This window comes from Oncorhynchus clarkii, chromosome 33, assembly GCF_045791955.1.
Source record: "Oncorhynchus clarkii lewisi isolate Uvic-CL-2024 chromosome 33, UVic_Ocla_1.0, whole genome shotgun sequence".
Classification (NCBI taxonomy): Eukaryota; Metazoa; Chordata; class Actinopteri; order Salmoniformes; family Salmonidae; genus Oncorhynchus; species Oncorhynchus clarkii.
In genome coordinates, this window is record NC_092179.1 from 4,181,109 (window position 1) to 4,198,129 (window position 17,021).

The window sequence follows — 17,021 nt, forward strand, 5'->3', positions numbered from 1 at the left end:
AGAGAGAGAGAGTGTGTGTGTGAGGGATGTTACCTACCGTGTGTGTGAGTTGAAGAGCAGGGCGAGGTGAGCCAGAGTCTCCCAGCGAGCCTCGAGGTAGAGCAGCTCAAGGGTGTGAAGGGTGAGGCTCCTGATCCATCTCAGGTCCACCAGGGTACCGTCATCCAGAGGGGCGGAGAAGTGCATGCTGGCCTCCATCTCCTCATCCTCCAATTCAAACACCTGCCAGAGCTAAGGATGGATAGAGGGAAACAGACACACAAAAGTACAATTATTCACATGGTATAATAGTGGTGTCAACTATTTAATTATATTTTCGACTCAAGTTAAAGATTTTTGTACAAAACATGAAGTGTGTTTCAATGTAATGTACATACAGTGCCTTGCGAAAGTATTCGGCCCCCTTGAACTTTGCGACCTTTTGCCACATTTCAGGCTTCAAACATAAAGATATAAAACTGTATTGTTTTGTGAAGAATCAACAACAAGTGGGACACAATCATGAAGTGGAACGACATTTATTGGATATTTCAAACTTTTTTAACAAATCAAAAACTGAAAAATTGGGCGTGCAAAATTATTCAGCCCCCTTAAGTTAATACTTTGTAGCGCCACCTTTTGCTGCGATTACAGCTGTAAGTCGCTTGGGGTATGTCTCTATTTGTTTTGCACATCGAGAGACTGACATTTTTTCCCATTCCTCCTTGCAAAACAGTTCGAGCTCAGTGAGGTTGGATGGAGAGCATTTGTGAACAGCAGTTTTCAGTTCTTTCCACAGATTCTCGATTGGATTCAGGTCTGGACTTTGACTTGGCCATTCTAACACCTGGATATGTTTATTTTTGAACCATTCCATTGTAGATTTTGCTTTATGTTTTGGATCATTGTCTTGTTGGAAGACAAATCTCTGTCCCAGTCTCAGGTCTTTTGCAGACTCCATCAGGTTTTCTTCCAGAATGGTCCTGTATTTGGCTCCATCCATCTTCCCATCAATTTTAACCATCTTCCCTGTCCCTGCTGAAGAAAAGCAGGCCCAAACCATGATGCTGCCACCACCATGTTTGACAGTGGGGATGGTGTGTTCAGGGTGATGAGCTGTGTTTACGCCAAACATAACGTTTTGCATTGTTGCCAAAAAGTTCAATTTTGGTTTCATCTGACCAGAGCACCTTCTTCCACATGTTTGGTGTGGCTTGTGGCAAACTTTAACCGACACTTTTTATGGATATCTTTAAGAAATGGCTTTCTTCTTGCCACTCTTCCATAAAGGCCAGATTTGTGCAATATACGACTGATTGTTGTCCTATGGACAGAGTCTCCCACCTCAGCTGTAGATCTCTGCAGTTCATCCAGAGTGATCATGGGCCTCTTGGCTGCATCTCTGATCAGTCTTCTCCTTGTATGAGCTGAAAGTTTAGAGGGACGGCCAGGTCTTGGTAGATTTGCAGTGGTCTGATACTCCTTCCATTTCAATATTATCGCTTGCACAGTGCTCCTTGGGATGTTTAAAGCTTGGGAAATATTTTTGTATCCAAATCCGGATTTAAACTTCTTCACAACAGTATCTCGGACCTGCCTGGTGTGTTCCTTGTTCTTCATGATGCTCTCTGCGCTTTTAACGGACCTCTGAGACTATCACAGTGCAGGTGCATTTATACGGAGACTTGATTACACACAGGTGGATTGTATTTATCATCATTAGTCATTTAGGTCAACATTGGATATCCTCACTGAACTTCTGGAGAGAGTTTGCTGCACTGAAAGTAAAGGGGCTGAATAATTTTGCACGCCCAATTTTTCCGTTTTTGATTTGTTAAAAAAGTTTGAAATATCCAATAAATGTTGTTCCACTTCATGATTGTGTCCCACTTGTTGTTGATTCTTCACAAAAAAATACAGTTTTATATCTTTATGTTTGAAGCCTGAAATGTGGCAAAAGGTTGCAAAGTTCAAGGGGGCCGAATACTTTCGCAAGGCACTGTACGTACATACAGTGGGGCCCAAAATTATTGACACCCTTGATGAGACAAAATGACTGAATAAAATAAATAATTCAAATACTGAGCTATATTTTACGGGGGAAAAATGGGGACATTATATTATTTCACACAATAAAATTGCTCAAAGAAAGACATTTTGTTTAACAAGTCATCTTTTTTTTCTCTCAGGTAGAGGTCAAAATTATTGATGCCTCTGTTTTCAATCATTTTGACCCCTATGTTTTTGAAAAATAGATATTTACTGAACAAAAAATATAAATGCAACATGTAAAGTGTTGGTCCAATGTTTAATGAGCTGATATAAGTTTTCCCAGACATTTTCCATATGGACAAACATTTCTGCCAAGGAAGCAGCAACTCTTCCTGGGGTCCGGCAAAATTAATGCAGTTATACAGAATTCACAACACACTAAGTGTGTGCCCTCAGGCCCCTACTCCACTACCACATATCTACAACACAAAATCCATGTGTACGTGTGTGTATAGTGGGTATGTTATCATGTGTGTGTATGTACACTACCTTTCAAAAGTTTGGGGTCACTTAGAAATGTCCTTGTTTTTGACCACATGACTGTCTAAAGGCCAGTTTTATTGCTTCTTTAATCAGGACCACAGCTTTCAGCTTTCAGCTGTGCTAACATAGTTGCAAAAGGGTTTTCTAATGACCATTTAGCCTTATAAAATTATAAACTTGGATTAGCTAAGACAACGTGCCATTGGAACACAGGAGTGATGGTTGCTGATAATGGGCCTCTGTACGCCTATGTAGATATTCCATTGTAAATGAGCAGTTTCCAGCTACAATATTAATTTACAACATTAGCAATGTATATTACTGTGAAATAGCATTGTATCAGGCCAAACATATATATTTTTTAAAGCTAACAAAGGGTTGGTAACAGGCTGATTGGTCGTCTATTTGAGCCAGTAAAGGGGGCTTTACTATTCTTAGGTAGGGGAATGACTTTTGCTTCCCTCCAGGCCTGAGGGCACACACTTTCTTTCAAGTAGGCTTACATTGAAGATATGGAAAATAGGAGTGACAACGTCGTCTGCTATTATCCTCAGGAATTTTCCATCCACGTTGTCAGACCCTGGTGGCTTGTCATTGTTGATAGACAATAATTTTTTCACCTCCTCCACACGCGGAATTCAAAATTACAATTCTTGTCTATAATAGTTTGGTCAGATATACTTGGATGTATCGTGTTAGCGTTTGCTGCTGTCATGTCATGCCTAAATTTGCTAATCTTGCCAATGAAAAAAGTATTAAAGTAGTTGGCAATATCAGTCGGTTTTGTAACGTCTGGTTTTGTAACGTCTGGTTGGTCCTCATTACGCACCACAGACCAACAAATATTCTTTACATCAACATAGGAATCACTACAAAACTTATTGTATGACCTCTTATACACTATATTAGGCTCAGCCTTTGAAACTTTGGTTTTCCTAGATATGGCAACTATATTGTGATCACTACATCCGATGGATCTGGATACTGCTTTCAAGCACACATTTAGTAAAGATGTGATCAATAAATGTTGATTTCATTCCTGTGCTGTTTGTAACTACCCTGGTAGGTTGAATGACAACCTGAACCAGGTTGCAGGCACTGGTTACAGTTTGAAGTTTTTTCTTCAGTGGGCAGCCTGATGAAAGCCAGTCAATATTTAAATCACCCAGAAAATATACCTCTCTGTTGATATCACATACATTATCAAGCATTTCACACATATTATCCAGATACTGATACCAGATACTGATACCCACCAGAATAGGCTTTAGTTGATGCAGATGAACCTGTAGCCATATTGCTTCAACATTATCCAGATATTGACTGTTACCACTTGGTGGTCTATAGCAGCTTCCCACCAGAATGGGCTTTAGGTGAGGCAGATGAACCTGTAGCCATATCACTTCAACATTATTTAACATTATCCAGATATTGACTGTTAACACTTGGTGGTCTATAGCAGCTTCCCACCAGAATGGGCTTTAGGTGAGGCAGATGAACCTGTAGCCATATTACTTCAACAGTATTTAACATGAGATCCTCTCTAATCTTAACAGGAATGTGGTCCTTAATGTAGACTGCAACACCTCCACCATTGGCATTTCTGTCTTTTCAGTAAATGTTATAACCATGTATTGCTACCACTGTATCATCAAAGGTATTATCTAAGTGAGTTTCAGAGATAGACAGAATATGAATGTCATCTGTTACTAGCAAGTTATTAATTTCATGAACCTTGTTTCTTAAGCTAGATATGTTAACATGCGCAATTTTGAGCAGTTTTCTGGGATGCTTGCTTGTTTTCATTGCTTTACTGGGAACCTTAGCAGCAGTTGATATTCCCCTGTTATTTATGTTGGTGCAGGGTGAGCTGCACACAGAGGACTTCCTACTAGGGCACACTGCCTCAGTGATAACAGCCTAAATCTGGTTCATAGACACATAATTGTTGCATAAAATAGTTGTAGTATCAGCAGAGGCATTCAGGGTAGTTAGCGGGACATAAATTGGGTTACGTACATTGTTTCTACCAATGCCCCTGGTATAATGTACATTTGCTAAAGCATTATGATAACTCAGCGGCCCAATGGTAGGGATTAACTGAGCTGGACATGGGTCATTGATAAGTCATTGTCTCAACGCAGCCTTATAATGCTGTGAAAGGATCCAGGAACCCAAATGATTTGGGTGGATCCCATCCTCATGTTTTGTTTCCAAAATTGTCAACAAAAGTTATCGCCATTGAGCTGCAATAATCACGAAGCCATATCAAGAAGCTGATTAAACAGCATGATCATTACACAGGTGCATCTTGTGCTGGGGAAAATAAAAGGCCACTCTAAAATGTGCAGTTTTGTCACACAACACAATGCCTGCCACAGATGTCTCAAGCTTTGAGGGAGCGTGCAATTGGCATGCTGACAGCAGGAATTTCCACCAGAGCTGTTGTCAGAAAATGTTACGTTATTGTCTCTACCATAAGTCGCATCCAAGGACGTTTTAGAGAATTTGGCAGTACGTTTTAACTGTTAAAGGATTTAACTGTCAAATCCTTTAAATTGTTGTATGTGCGATTATATTTTTGTTCAGTATATATTACCTGTTAAACAAAAGTTATATCTCTGAGAAATAGCATTAGTATAAAATAATATAATGTCCCTTTTTTTGCATACAATAAACACTGAGTATACCAAACATTAGGAACACCTTCCTAATAATGACTGACATCACTAAGCCTGGATTCGCCAGCTCAGTCTATGTCATGGAACCTGCAGGTGTTCCAAATATGTTTTGTACTCAGTGTAGCTCAGCATTTGAATTATTTAGTATATACAGTCATTTTTGCTTTTCTTTATCAAGGGTGTCAATAATTTCGGACCCCACTGTACATTCGTTTATACATTACTTTGATGTTGCTTTAGCAATATCAAGTGTTTGGTGAAGTTGTGTAGACAAATTAGTATGTTTATGAGTTGAACAATAATCGAGCTCAAAAGCAAGTAAGAGTAAAGTGATAAAGTGAGACCTGCATCGTCTCCATCATGTTCATGACGAGGTCTGTAGCCAGCTCAAACAAAGGGGTGAGGACAGTGTTGAGCTGGTCCAATGTTAAAGGGATGGGGGGCTCCATGGATGTACCCCTGTCTACTAGTAGAGTGATGGTACAGCCCTGGTCCCATAGTGTCCGACACACACACTGCAACGTTGTCCAGTGGCCCCCACGATGGGCAAGTACCTGTTTACACACACACACACACCCTTCAAAAATACCATACATAAACATACCAATATACAGGTCATTGCCAAACACATTACACTCTCAACATAAATACAGATATTGTCTGTACTGACGTTACGGTTTACATTTTGGAGTGTGTGTGGGCGCAGGTATGCATACATACAGTGCATGATTATTTAATTTTTGTTGCCTGTTTGTATGTGTGTGTGTGTTCGTGTGTATATGCATCCGTGTCTGTTTGTGTGTGTATATCAGGTACCATGGCTCTGCGGAGGTGCAGGGCAGCCTTGTTGAGTGACTCCAGCAGCTGAGTGGAAGTGCGTCTGGTCGGGGAGGTGGTCATCACTGAGGGCTCACTATAGTCCGAGTCCACAGCCGGCTGGGTACGGGGAGAGTCCTGCTCACTGTCCTGCTCACTGCTCTCTGTCGTGCTGAAGTCCTCTCCACTGGTGGTGGTGGCAGCTGAAGGGTGGAGAGAGAAAGAGTGAAAGATAGGAAGAATGTTCTTGTCCTCTGATGTGTGACCGCTCTGGTGATGGGTCAAAAAAAGAGACATAGGGAGAGAGAGTGAAAGAGAGAGATATAGACAGCAAAAGAGAAAATAAGAGAGACAGGGAGAGGGAGAGAGTGTTGATGACAGTTAGCTGGTTTAGTTATTTCCTTACCCTGTCCGCTCTCCTTGGCCTTGTGGAGGATGGCTCTGAGGCAGGGCTGGGGCGTGGCTTTGGGGGGCGGGGGGATCAGGTCAGGGACTCCGATGTGCTGATGCATGTTCCTCCACCTCACCAGAGTACCAGAGTGGGCCAGGGAGAACAATGACGGAGGCAGCTGGCTGTAGCTACAAGAACAAAAATGTCATCATGGTCTATTGTCTTTGTTGTAAAATGTAAAAATATTGTACATATATGTACAATCAATAAAACACAGAAATGTAGCTAACTCCTATGCTTGCTTAAAAGTGAGCTGGCACCAGATACGTTATAGGGCTAGCTCAGCTCACTTTTAGCTACACTCTTAGCGAACCGTGCTGGAAGGGACAGTGACTGTGAAAGCATCTGAGCCAGCACAGTACAATCTGGAGGGAATGATAGCGTGACAAGGGTACAGTATGTATATGTGGAAAACAGTGATCTGTATGTGAGTGTGTATATGTGTATGTATGCATGTGTGTGTTTGTGTCTATATTTACCTGTGTTGTAGGGCCCCAAGGCCCTGGTGGTTCTCCAGGCTCCTTCTCAGTAGTCCCAGGTGAGCCCTGCCGATGCTAAGGTTGAGGTGACACCTCCACAACCACTCCTCAGAACACACCTGTCTCAGACGCCTCCGACGCTGGTGACGGCGCACCAGGGGGGCTAGCTGGTTCAGCATGGTGTCCACCGCCTTACACTCCCTGACACACAGATGTGAGCGGAGCATACATGCAGGTAAGGACACACATGTACACTTGCATAAACAACACTCATGAAATTGGGGTAAACGCTGAACAGTAATTGGTCATAAGCACAAAGAGAGACAGTTGCTGTAAAAGTACTGTACCTGTCACGTTCTGACCTTAGTTCCTTTGTTTTGTCTGTTTTAGTATGGTCAGGGCGTGAGTTGGGGTGGGCAGTCTATGTTCTTTTTTCTATGATTTGGGATTTCTGTGTTTGGCCTGGTATGGTTCTCAATCAGAGGCAGCTGTCAATCGTTGTCCCTGATTGAGAACCATACTTAGGTAGCCTGGTTTCACCTTTGAGTGGTGGGTGATTATTTTCTGTTCTGTGTTTTGCTTCACTGTTCAGGACTGTTTGTTTTTGTCGTTTTATTGTTTTTGTTCAAGTGTTCAGTATTCGTATTAAATACAATATGGACACCTACCACGCTGCGCATTGGTCTGACATTTCTTACTCCTCGTCAGAGGAGGACGAAGACAAGCGTTACAGTACCCACCTCTCTGTGTTCTGTGCTTTCAGAGCAGTCAGTTGTTTCTTCTGGAGAAGCTCTTTCCTCTTCTTGTCACTCCAGAATGTACTACCTTTATTCTTCTAAAGGGGACAACAAACGGCTGTCAGATTTATTGAATTATTCTTCTGCAATAGCTTCATGGGAGGGACAGAAAAGAAAAGAGAAGGATTTTAGCTGAGCTCACCTTGTACTCCATGATGGAGGAGGAGTACTTCTTCAGTTCTTTCCCTGAGGTTGATCTGTCCCCTGGGCCCTTCTTAGGCCCAGTCAGTCCCTCATCCCTCCTGTCACACACACACACACACACCACATCACATACAGTTGGGTTCTGAGTCTGACCCCGCAAGTGTTTGTCCTGGTCTGTCACTTGGTATATATAAATCAGAGCCCTAAAACAACAACAACATACTGTACCAGCACTGTCTCAAGGACACAACAGGCCTTTTCATAAGCTACATCATTCTTTAAACTCTTAAATGTAACTAAAGATAATCAAAAATGTCATCTACGTAATCCCCAAAAGTAATTATTTATCACGAGGGCCATAAAGTTGGTGACTGTGAAGAGACACACACAAAGGTAGACACACTCAAACGCACACAAGCGACAGCACACGCACTCTAAACACACCTACACTGTAATATTGTTGTATGGTGGTACTATACATTTTGTATTGTAGATATTTAGTGGTGTAATAATGTTATATGATGTACTGTTTTAACATTTGTACTGTTTTATCTGTTGTTTTACAGTACCAGTCAAAAAACGTTTTTTCTTAATTTTTTACTATTTTCTACACTGTAGAATAATAGTGAAGACATAACACATATGGACTCATGTAGTAACCAAAAAAGTGTTAAACAAATCAAAATATGTTTTATATTTGAGATTCTCCAAAGTAGCCACCCTTTGCCTTGATGACAGCTTTGCACACTCTTGACATGACAAGGTAGGGGTGGTATACAGAAGATAGCCCTATTTGGTCAAATACCAAGTCCATATTATGACAAGAACAGCTCAAATAAGCGACAGTCCACCATTACTTTAAGACATGAAGGTTAGTCAATCCGGAAAATTTGAAGAACTTTGAAAGTTTCTTCAAGTGCAGTCACAAAAATCTAACAAGTCTATAGAAAATAGTAAAAATAAAGAAAATCCCTGCAATGAGTAGGTGTCTCAAAAACTTTTGACTGGAAATGTATATGTAATGTAAATGCCTTGTGTTTGGACACCAGGAAGAGAAGCTGCTGCCTTTCCAGCAGCTAATGGGGATCCTTAATAAATACAAATACATAATAACTAGTAATGCTGCAAACTCCAAGAAAGGTTAAAATCTCACCTTTCTGGTAAAAATAGTTATACATTGTACATGCTTTGTAAGTAGGAAAAACTGCAAAATCGGCAGGGTATCAAATATTAGTAATTTCAAACCAAACAGTTTTGTTGAATATGAAATATTTTCATTATATTTCTGCTGTGTACTTGACATCAAAAGTGACTACACCTCAGTGCTTCTACACCTGCATTGCTTGCTGTTTGGGGTTTTAGGCTGGGTTTCTGTACAGCACTTTGAGATATCAGCTGATGTACGAAGGGCTACAGTGCCTTGCGAAAGTATTCGGCCCCCTTGAACTTTGCGACCTTTTGCCACATTTCAGGCTTCAAACATAAAGATATAAAACTGTATTTTTTTGTGAAGAATCAACAACAAGTGGGACACAATCATGAAGTGGAACGACATTTATTGGATATTTCAAACTTTTTTAACAAATCAAAAACTGAAAAATTGGGCGTGCAAAATTATTCACCGAATCAGCGTATTCATCAATGTAGTGGTTCGACGCTATGCGAAACATATCCCAGTCCACGTGATCAAAGCAATCTTGAAGCGTGGAATCCGATTGGTCGGCCCAGCATTGAACAGACCTGAGCACGAGTGCTTCCGTTTTTAGTTTCTGTCTATAGGCTGCGAGCAACAAAATGGAGCCATGGTCAGCTTATCCGAAAGGAGGGCGGGGAGGGCTTTATATGCGTCGCGGAAGTTATAATAACAATGATCTAGGGTTTTACCAGCCCAGGTCGAGGTGTCTGCTTGGGGGGGATACACACGGCTGTGATTATGATCGAAGAGGATTCTCTTGGTAGATAATGCGGTTGGCATTTGATTGTGAGGAATTCTAAGTCAGGTGAACAAAAGGACTTGAGTTCCTGTATGTTGTTATGATCACACCACGTCTCGTTAATCAAAAGGCATACACCCCGCCCTTCTTCTTACCAGAGAGATGCTTGTTTCTGTCGGCGCGATGCGTGAAGAAACCAGGTGGCTGTACCGACTGTTATCGGTGAGCCATGTTTCCATGAAACAAAGAACGTTACAGTCTCTGATGTCTTTCTGGAAGGCAACCCTTGCTCGGATTTTGTCTACCTTGTTGTCAAGAGACTGGATATTGGCGAGTAGTATGCTCGAGAGCGGTGCGCGATGTGCCTGTCTACGGAGCCTGACCAGAAGACCGCGCCGTCTGCCCCTTCTGCGGCGCGGTTGTTTTGGGTCGCCGGCTGGGATCCGATCCATTGTCCTGGGTGGTGGGCCAAACAGAGGATGCGCTTCGGGAAAGTCGTATTTGTGACGCTCAATGCACTGCAAGTCCTGCCTCTCAAATCTCCTCTTTGGTTTTTAGCATATACCCACGTGCCATCTCCTCACTGGTTTTCAGGAGCACATACCCACGTGGGTGATTGAAAGATGAACTGACGTCCACACTCCAGTCAGTAACAAACCGTAAAGTTGGTAGCCAACCTCCATATAAAGTCCAAAGAAGTAAAAAAGAATGCTGTGGAAGGAGGAGAGATGACGAGAAAGGAATTTGGTTTACCGTTTTATCTGTGTATTAATTGTCGCAGTAGAGGAATTGTGCATTTCAGGTAAAATAACAACCAAATGTTTATATCCCAGGACCAGCTAGCTAAATAAATGCTTAATGCTTTTCGACCTGTCCCCAAATTAATGTAATTGGTTCAGTTTGTTATGATATTTCAACCTGCGTGTCCTGATCGTGTCTGGTGTGGGGGTACAAAATCAACACGGGCATTATGGAGCACGCAGGGGTGCGAGCGGTTTGGTCAGCTTGTCAGTGTTAGAGAAAATATATCTAAACTAGGAAGTCGCCTTTCATCTCATGTTTATACTGTCTGTCTAAGGCAAACAGAAAGTGTTTTTTTGTTTAAAATATATTAATTATTTTAGATTAATGGCTATAAATTGATCTCTGAATGTGTTACAATGACGAAACCACTCTCTCCTGCTGCGTTAGTTGTTAGTTAGAGTTCAGTCAGGAGTTGATGGACAGTCGGTAGAGCAAATTAAAGGATAGGAGGGACAGCCCAGCTTCAAGTAGTGTCAGATTTCACATCCTGCTACACGCAGGCAGAAGAGACATAATCCTGTGTCCGTGTGAATCCTACCGTGTCCACAGATCGATTTATAAGCAAAAATGTCTAAAATGTGATAATAGTACTTAGAGGGCGGTACTATACAGTACCTGCTAAGCCAGCCAAATATGTCGTGTCCCCACTGCAGGACCAGCTCTAGATGGTCTGCCTGCATGGTCCTCTGGAGCAGCAGCACAGCAAACTCCATGAAGCACGCCTTGCGCTTGAACTTCATCACTGAAACACAGGCCAAATACACATTGATCATACAGTACAGACAGACACATACACAAAGTGCCTTCAGAAATTATTCATACCCCTTGACTTATTCAATATTTTGTTGTGTTACAGCCTACATATATTTTTTTCTCACAAGGTGAAAACATGTTTTTGGAAATCTTTACACATTTATTGAAAATAAAATATAGAAAAATCTAATTTATTATTATTCATATCCCTGAGTCAATACATGTTAGGATCACCTTTGGCAGCGATTACAGCTGTGATTATTTCTGGGTAAGTCTCTAAGAGCGTTGCACACCTTGGATTGTACAATATTTGCACTATTATTGAAAAAATGTAATCTTTGTCAAATTGCTTGTTGACCATTGCTAGACAGATCATTTTTAAGTCTCGCCATAGATTTTCAAGCCGATTTGACTCAAAACTGTAACTAGGCCACTCAGGAACATTCAAGTAGGTCTTGGTAAGCAATTCCAGTATATATTTCCCCTTGTGTTTTAGGTTATTGTCCTGCTGAAAGGTGAATTTGTCTCCCAGTGTCTGTTGGAAAGCACACTGAACCAGGTTTTCCTCTAGAATTTGCTTGTGCTTAGCTCTATTCCATTTATTTGTATCCTAAAACACTCCCTTGTCCTTGCTGATGACAAGCATATAAAATGAAGAAAACGTCAAGGGCTGTGAATACTTTCTGAAGGCACTAAACACCTAGGGAAGACAGGTACAGTAAACACAGAGGGAACACAGAGATAGGGTTAATAAATACGTACAATCTTTGAAAGCAGCCTTCAGAGGGCTGTTGGTGACGATGGGGTAGAGCAGAATGGGGTCCTCCTGTCCAGTCAGTTCATGAGCATGGGCCACCGCTAAGAATAATGTACAAGAGAAGAGTATATAATAGAATCAATCCATATTCAATGATACATATACAGTGGGGCAAAAAAGTATTTAGTCAGCCACCAATTGTGCAAGTTCTCCCACTTAAAAAGATGAGAGGCCTGTAATTTTCATCATAAGTACACTTCAACTATGACAGACAAAATGAGAAAAAAAATCCAGAAAATCACATTGTAGGATTTTTAATTTATTTATTTGCAAATTATGGTGGAAAATAAGTAATTGGTCACCTACAAATAACCAAGATTTCTGGCTCTCACAGACCTGTAACTTCTTCTTTAAGAGGCTCCTCTGTCCTTCACTCGTTACCTGTATTAATGGCACCTGTTTGAACTTGTTATCAGTATAAAAGACACCTGTCCACAACCTCAAACAGTCACACTCCAAACTCCACTATGGCCAAGACCAAAGAGCTGTCAAAGGACACCAGAAACAAAATTGTAGACCTCCACCAGGCTGGGAAGACTGAATCTGCAATAGGTAAGCAGCTTGGTTTGAAGAAATCAACTGTGGGAGCAATTATTAGGAAATGGAAGACATACAAGACCACTGATAATCTCCCTCGATCTGGGGCTCCACGCAAGATCTCACCCCGTGGGGTCAAAATGATCACAAGAACGGTGAGCAAAAATCCCAGAACCACACGGGGGGGCCTAGTGAATGACCTGCAGAGAGCTGGGACCAAAGTAACAAAGCCTACCATCAGTAACACACTACGCCGCCAGGGACTCAAATCCTGCAGTGCCAGACGTGTCCCCCTGCTTAAGCCAGTACATGTCCAGGCCCGTCTGAAGTTTGCTAGAGAGCATTTGGATGATCCAGAAGAAGATTGGGAGAATGTCATATGGTCAGATGAAACCAAAATATAACTTTTTGGTAAAAACTCAACTCGTCGTGTTTGGAGGACAAAGAATGCTGAGTTGCATCCAAAGAACACCATACCTACTGTGAAGCATGGGGGTGGAAACATCATGCTTTGGCGCTGTTTTTATGCAAAGGGACCAGGACGACTGATCCGTGTAAAGGAAAAAATGAATGGGGCCATGTATCGTGAGATTTTGAGTGAAAACCTCCTTCCATCAGCAAGGGCATTGAAGATGAAACGTAGCTGGGTCTTTCAGCATGGCAATGATCCCAAACACACCGCCCGGGCAACAAAGGAGTGGCTTCGTAAGAAGCATTTCAAGGTCCTGGAGTGGCCTAGCCAGTCTCCAGATCTCAACCCCATAGAAAATCTTTGGAGGGAGTTGAAAGTCCCCAAAACATCACTGCTCTAGAGGAGATATGCATGGAGGAATGGGCCAAAATACCAGCAACAGTGTGTGAAAACCTTGTGAAGACTTACAGAAAATGTTTGACCTCTGTCATTGCCAACAAAGGGTATATACCAAAGTATTGAGATAAACTTTTGTTATTGACCAAATACTTATTTTCCACCATAATTTGCAAATAAATTCATTAAAAATCCTACAATGTGATTTTCTATGTGTACCTATGATGACAATTACAGGCCTCTTAAGTGGGAGAACTTGCACAATTGGTGGCTGACTAAATACTTTTTTGCCCCACTGTATAATAGAATATTGCCAATCAACAACAGTTGATAGTAATTTGTTTTAATGTCTACAATGTTACAAACAGGACAGTTAGCAAAGGTCTGTAGTATCTCATACCCCTGCTCCAGGCTGAGCTGTCATGCTGCATGAAGGTTCCAGTCCTCTTGTTCTTCATGGCACTGCCCTCCAGAGCCTTCATCTGTTCATTCTGCTCCTCCTCTCCCTGGATGCTGCCTGCCTTCTTCATCAACTTCTCAATCCGGTCATATGCACACACACACACACACACACACACACACACACACACACACACACACACACACACACACACACACACACACACACACACACACACCAAGGTTTCCATTAGCCGGCTTTTGCTGTCTCTTCGTTGTTGGTGATCAGGCCTGTTTTGTCTTCAGCAAACTTGATAATGGTGTTGGAGTAGTGCCTGGCCATGCAGTCTTGAGTGAACAGGGAGTACAGGAGGGGAATGAGCAAGTACCCCTGAGGGGCCCCCGTGTTGAGGATCAGCGTGGCGGATGTGTTGTTACCTACCCTTACCACCTGGATCAGCCCGTCAGGAAGTCCAGGATCCATTTGCAGAGGGAGGTGTTTAGTCCCAAGCTTAGTGATGAGCTTTGAGGGCACTGTGATGTTGAACGCTGAGCTGTAGTCAATGGGAAAGGGCAGTGTTGAGTGCAAGAGACCGCATCATCTGTGAATCTGTTGGGGCGGTATGCAAATTGGGTCTAGGGTTTCTGGGATAACGGTGTTGATGTGAGCCATGACCAGCCTTTCTGTAGTCTGTAGTCATTTAGGCAGGTTACCTTAGAGTTCTTGGGAACAGGGTCTATGGTGGTCTGCTTGAAACATGTTGGTATTACAGACTCCATTAGGGACAGGTTGAAAATGTCAGTGAAGACACTTGCTAGGAGTACACGTCCTAGTAATCCATCTGGCGCTGCGGCCTTGTGAATGTTGACCTGTTTAAAGATCTTACCCACATTGGCTACGGAGAGCGTGATCACACAATCGTCTGGAACAGCTGATGCTCTCATGCTTGCTTTAAGTGTTACTTGCCTCGAAGCGAGCATAGAATAATTTAGCTTGTCTGGTAGGCTCATGTCACTGGGAAGCCCTGCCACATCCGACGAGCATCGGAGACAGTGTAGTACATTCAATCTTAGTCCTGTATTGACACTTTGCCTGTTTTATGGTTCGTCGGAAGGCATAGCAGGATTTCTTATAAGCTTCCGGGTTAGAGTCCCGCTCCTCGAAAGTGGCAGCTCTACCCATTAGCTCAGTGCGGATGTTGCCTGTAATCCATGGCTTTTGGTTGTATGTACGTACAGTCACAGTGGGGACGATGACATCGATGCACTTATTGATGAAGCCAGTGACTAATGTGGTGTACTCCTGAATGTCATCGGAAGAATCCCGGAACATAGTCCAGTCTGTGCTAGCAAAACAGTCCTGTAGGTTAGCATCTGCTTCATCTGACCACTTTCTTATTGACCGAGTCACTGTTGCTTCCTGTTTGAGTTTTTGTTTGTAAGCAGGAATCAGGAGGATAGCATTATGGTCAAATTTGCCAAATGGAGGGCAAGGGAGAGCTTTGTACGTGTCTCTGTGTGTGGAGTAAAGGTGGTCTAGTTTTTTTCCCCCTTCTGGTTGCACATTTAACATACTGGTAGAAATTAGGTAAAACTGATTTGAGTTTCCCTGCATTAAAGTCACCGGTCACTAGAAGCGCCACCTCTGGATGAACGTTTTGCTGCTTGCTTATGGCCGTATACAGCTCATTGAGTGTGGTCTTAGTGCCAGCATCGGTTTGTGGTGGTACAGTGCATTGCGAAAGTATTCGGCCCCCTTGAACTTTGTGACCTTTTGCCACATTTCAGGCTTCAAACATAAAGATATAAAACTGTATTTTTTTGTGAAGAATCAACAACAAGTGGGACACAATCATGAAGTGGAATTACATTTATTGGATATTTCAAACTTTTTTAACAAATCAAAAACTGAAAAATTGGGCGTGCAAAATTATTCAGCCCCTTTACTTTCAGGGCAGCAAACTCTCTCCAGAAGTTCAGTGAGGATCTCTGAATGATCCAATGTTGACCTAAATGACTAATGATGATAAATACAATCCACCTGTGTGTAATCAAGTCTCCGTATAAATGCACCTGCACTGTGATAGTCTCAGAGGTCCGATAAAAGCGCAGAGAGCATCATGAAGAACAAGGAACACACCAGGCAGGTCCGAGATACTGTTGTGAAGAAGTTTAAAGCCGGATTTGGATACAAAACGATTTCCCAAGCTTTAAACATCCCAAGGAGCACTGTGCAAGCGATAATATTGAAATGGAAGGAGTATCAGACCACTGCAAATCTACCAAGACCTGGCCGTCCCTCTAAACTTTCAGCTCATACAAGGAGAAGACTGATCAGAGATGCAGCCAAGAGGCCCATGATCACTCTGGATGAACTGCAGAGATCTACAGCTGAGGTGGGAGACTCTGTCCATAGGACAACAATCAGTCGTATATTGCACAAATCTGGCCTTTATGGAAGAATGGCAAGAAGAAAGCCATTTCTTAAAGATATCCATAAAAAGTGTAGTTTAAAGTTTGCCACAAGCCACCTGGGAGACACACCAAACATGTGGAAGAAGGTGCTCTGGTCAGATGAAACCAAAATTGAACTTTTTGGCAACAATGCAAAACGTTATGTTTGGTGTAAAAGCAACACAGCTGAACACACCATCCCCACTGTCAAACATGGTGGTGGCAGCATCATTGTTTGGGCCTGCTTTTCTTCAGCAGGGACAGGGAAGATGGTTAAAATTGATGGGAAGATGGATGGAGCCAAATACAGGACCATTCTGGAAGAAAACCTGATGGAGTCTGCAAAAGACCTGAGACTGGGACGGAGATTTGTCTTCCAACAAGACAATGATCCAAAACATAAAGCAAAATCTACAATGGAATGGTTCAAAAATAAACATATCCAGGTGTTAGAATGGCCAAGTCAAAGTCCAGACCTGAATCCAATCGAGAATCTGTGGAAAGAACTGAAAACTGCTGTTCACAAATGCTCTCCATCCAACCTCACTGAGCTCGAGCTGTTTTGCAAGGAGGAATGGGAAAACATTTCAGTCTCTCGATGTGCAAAACTGATAGAGACATACCCCAAGCGAC

General features: G+C 42.3%; 1 protein-coding gene across 1 annotated transcript in view; it reads right to left on the reverse strand.

Annotated features, from left to right (window-relative positions):
* The window catches only part of LOC139392739 (cilia and flagella associated protein 54), a 116,590-nt gene that overhangs the window by 57,032 nt on the left and 42,537 nt on the right, over positions 1-17,021 (reverse strand). Inside the window, exons 27-36 of the mRNA XM_071140952.1 lie at positions 13,936-14,071; positions 12,136-12,231; positions 11,236-11,362; positions 7,881-7,980; positions 7,682-7,776; positions 6,942-7,142; positions 6,418-6,590; positions 6,012-6,214; positions 5,540-5,749; positions 38-231 (exon numbers count right to left, since the gene is read on the reverse strand). Coding sequence (XP_070997053.1) covers positions 38-231; positions 5,540-5,749; positions 6,012-6,214; positions 6,418-6,590; positions 6,942-7,142; positions 7,682-7,776; positions 7,881-7,980; positions 11,236-11,362; positions 12,136-12,231; positions 13,936-14,071 — 1,535 coding nt within the window. The remainder of the gene's footprint in view (positions 1-37; positions 232-5,539; positions 5,750-6,011; positions 6,215-6,417; positions 6,591-6,941; positions 7,143-7,681; positions 7,777-7,880; positions 7,981-11,235; positions 11,363-12,135; positions 12,232-13,935; positions 14,072-17,021) is intronic.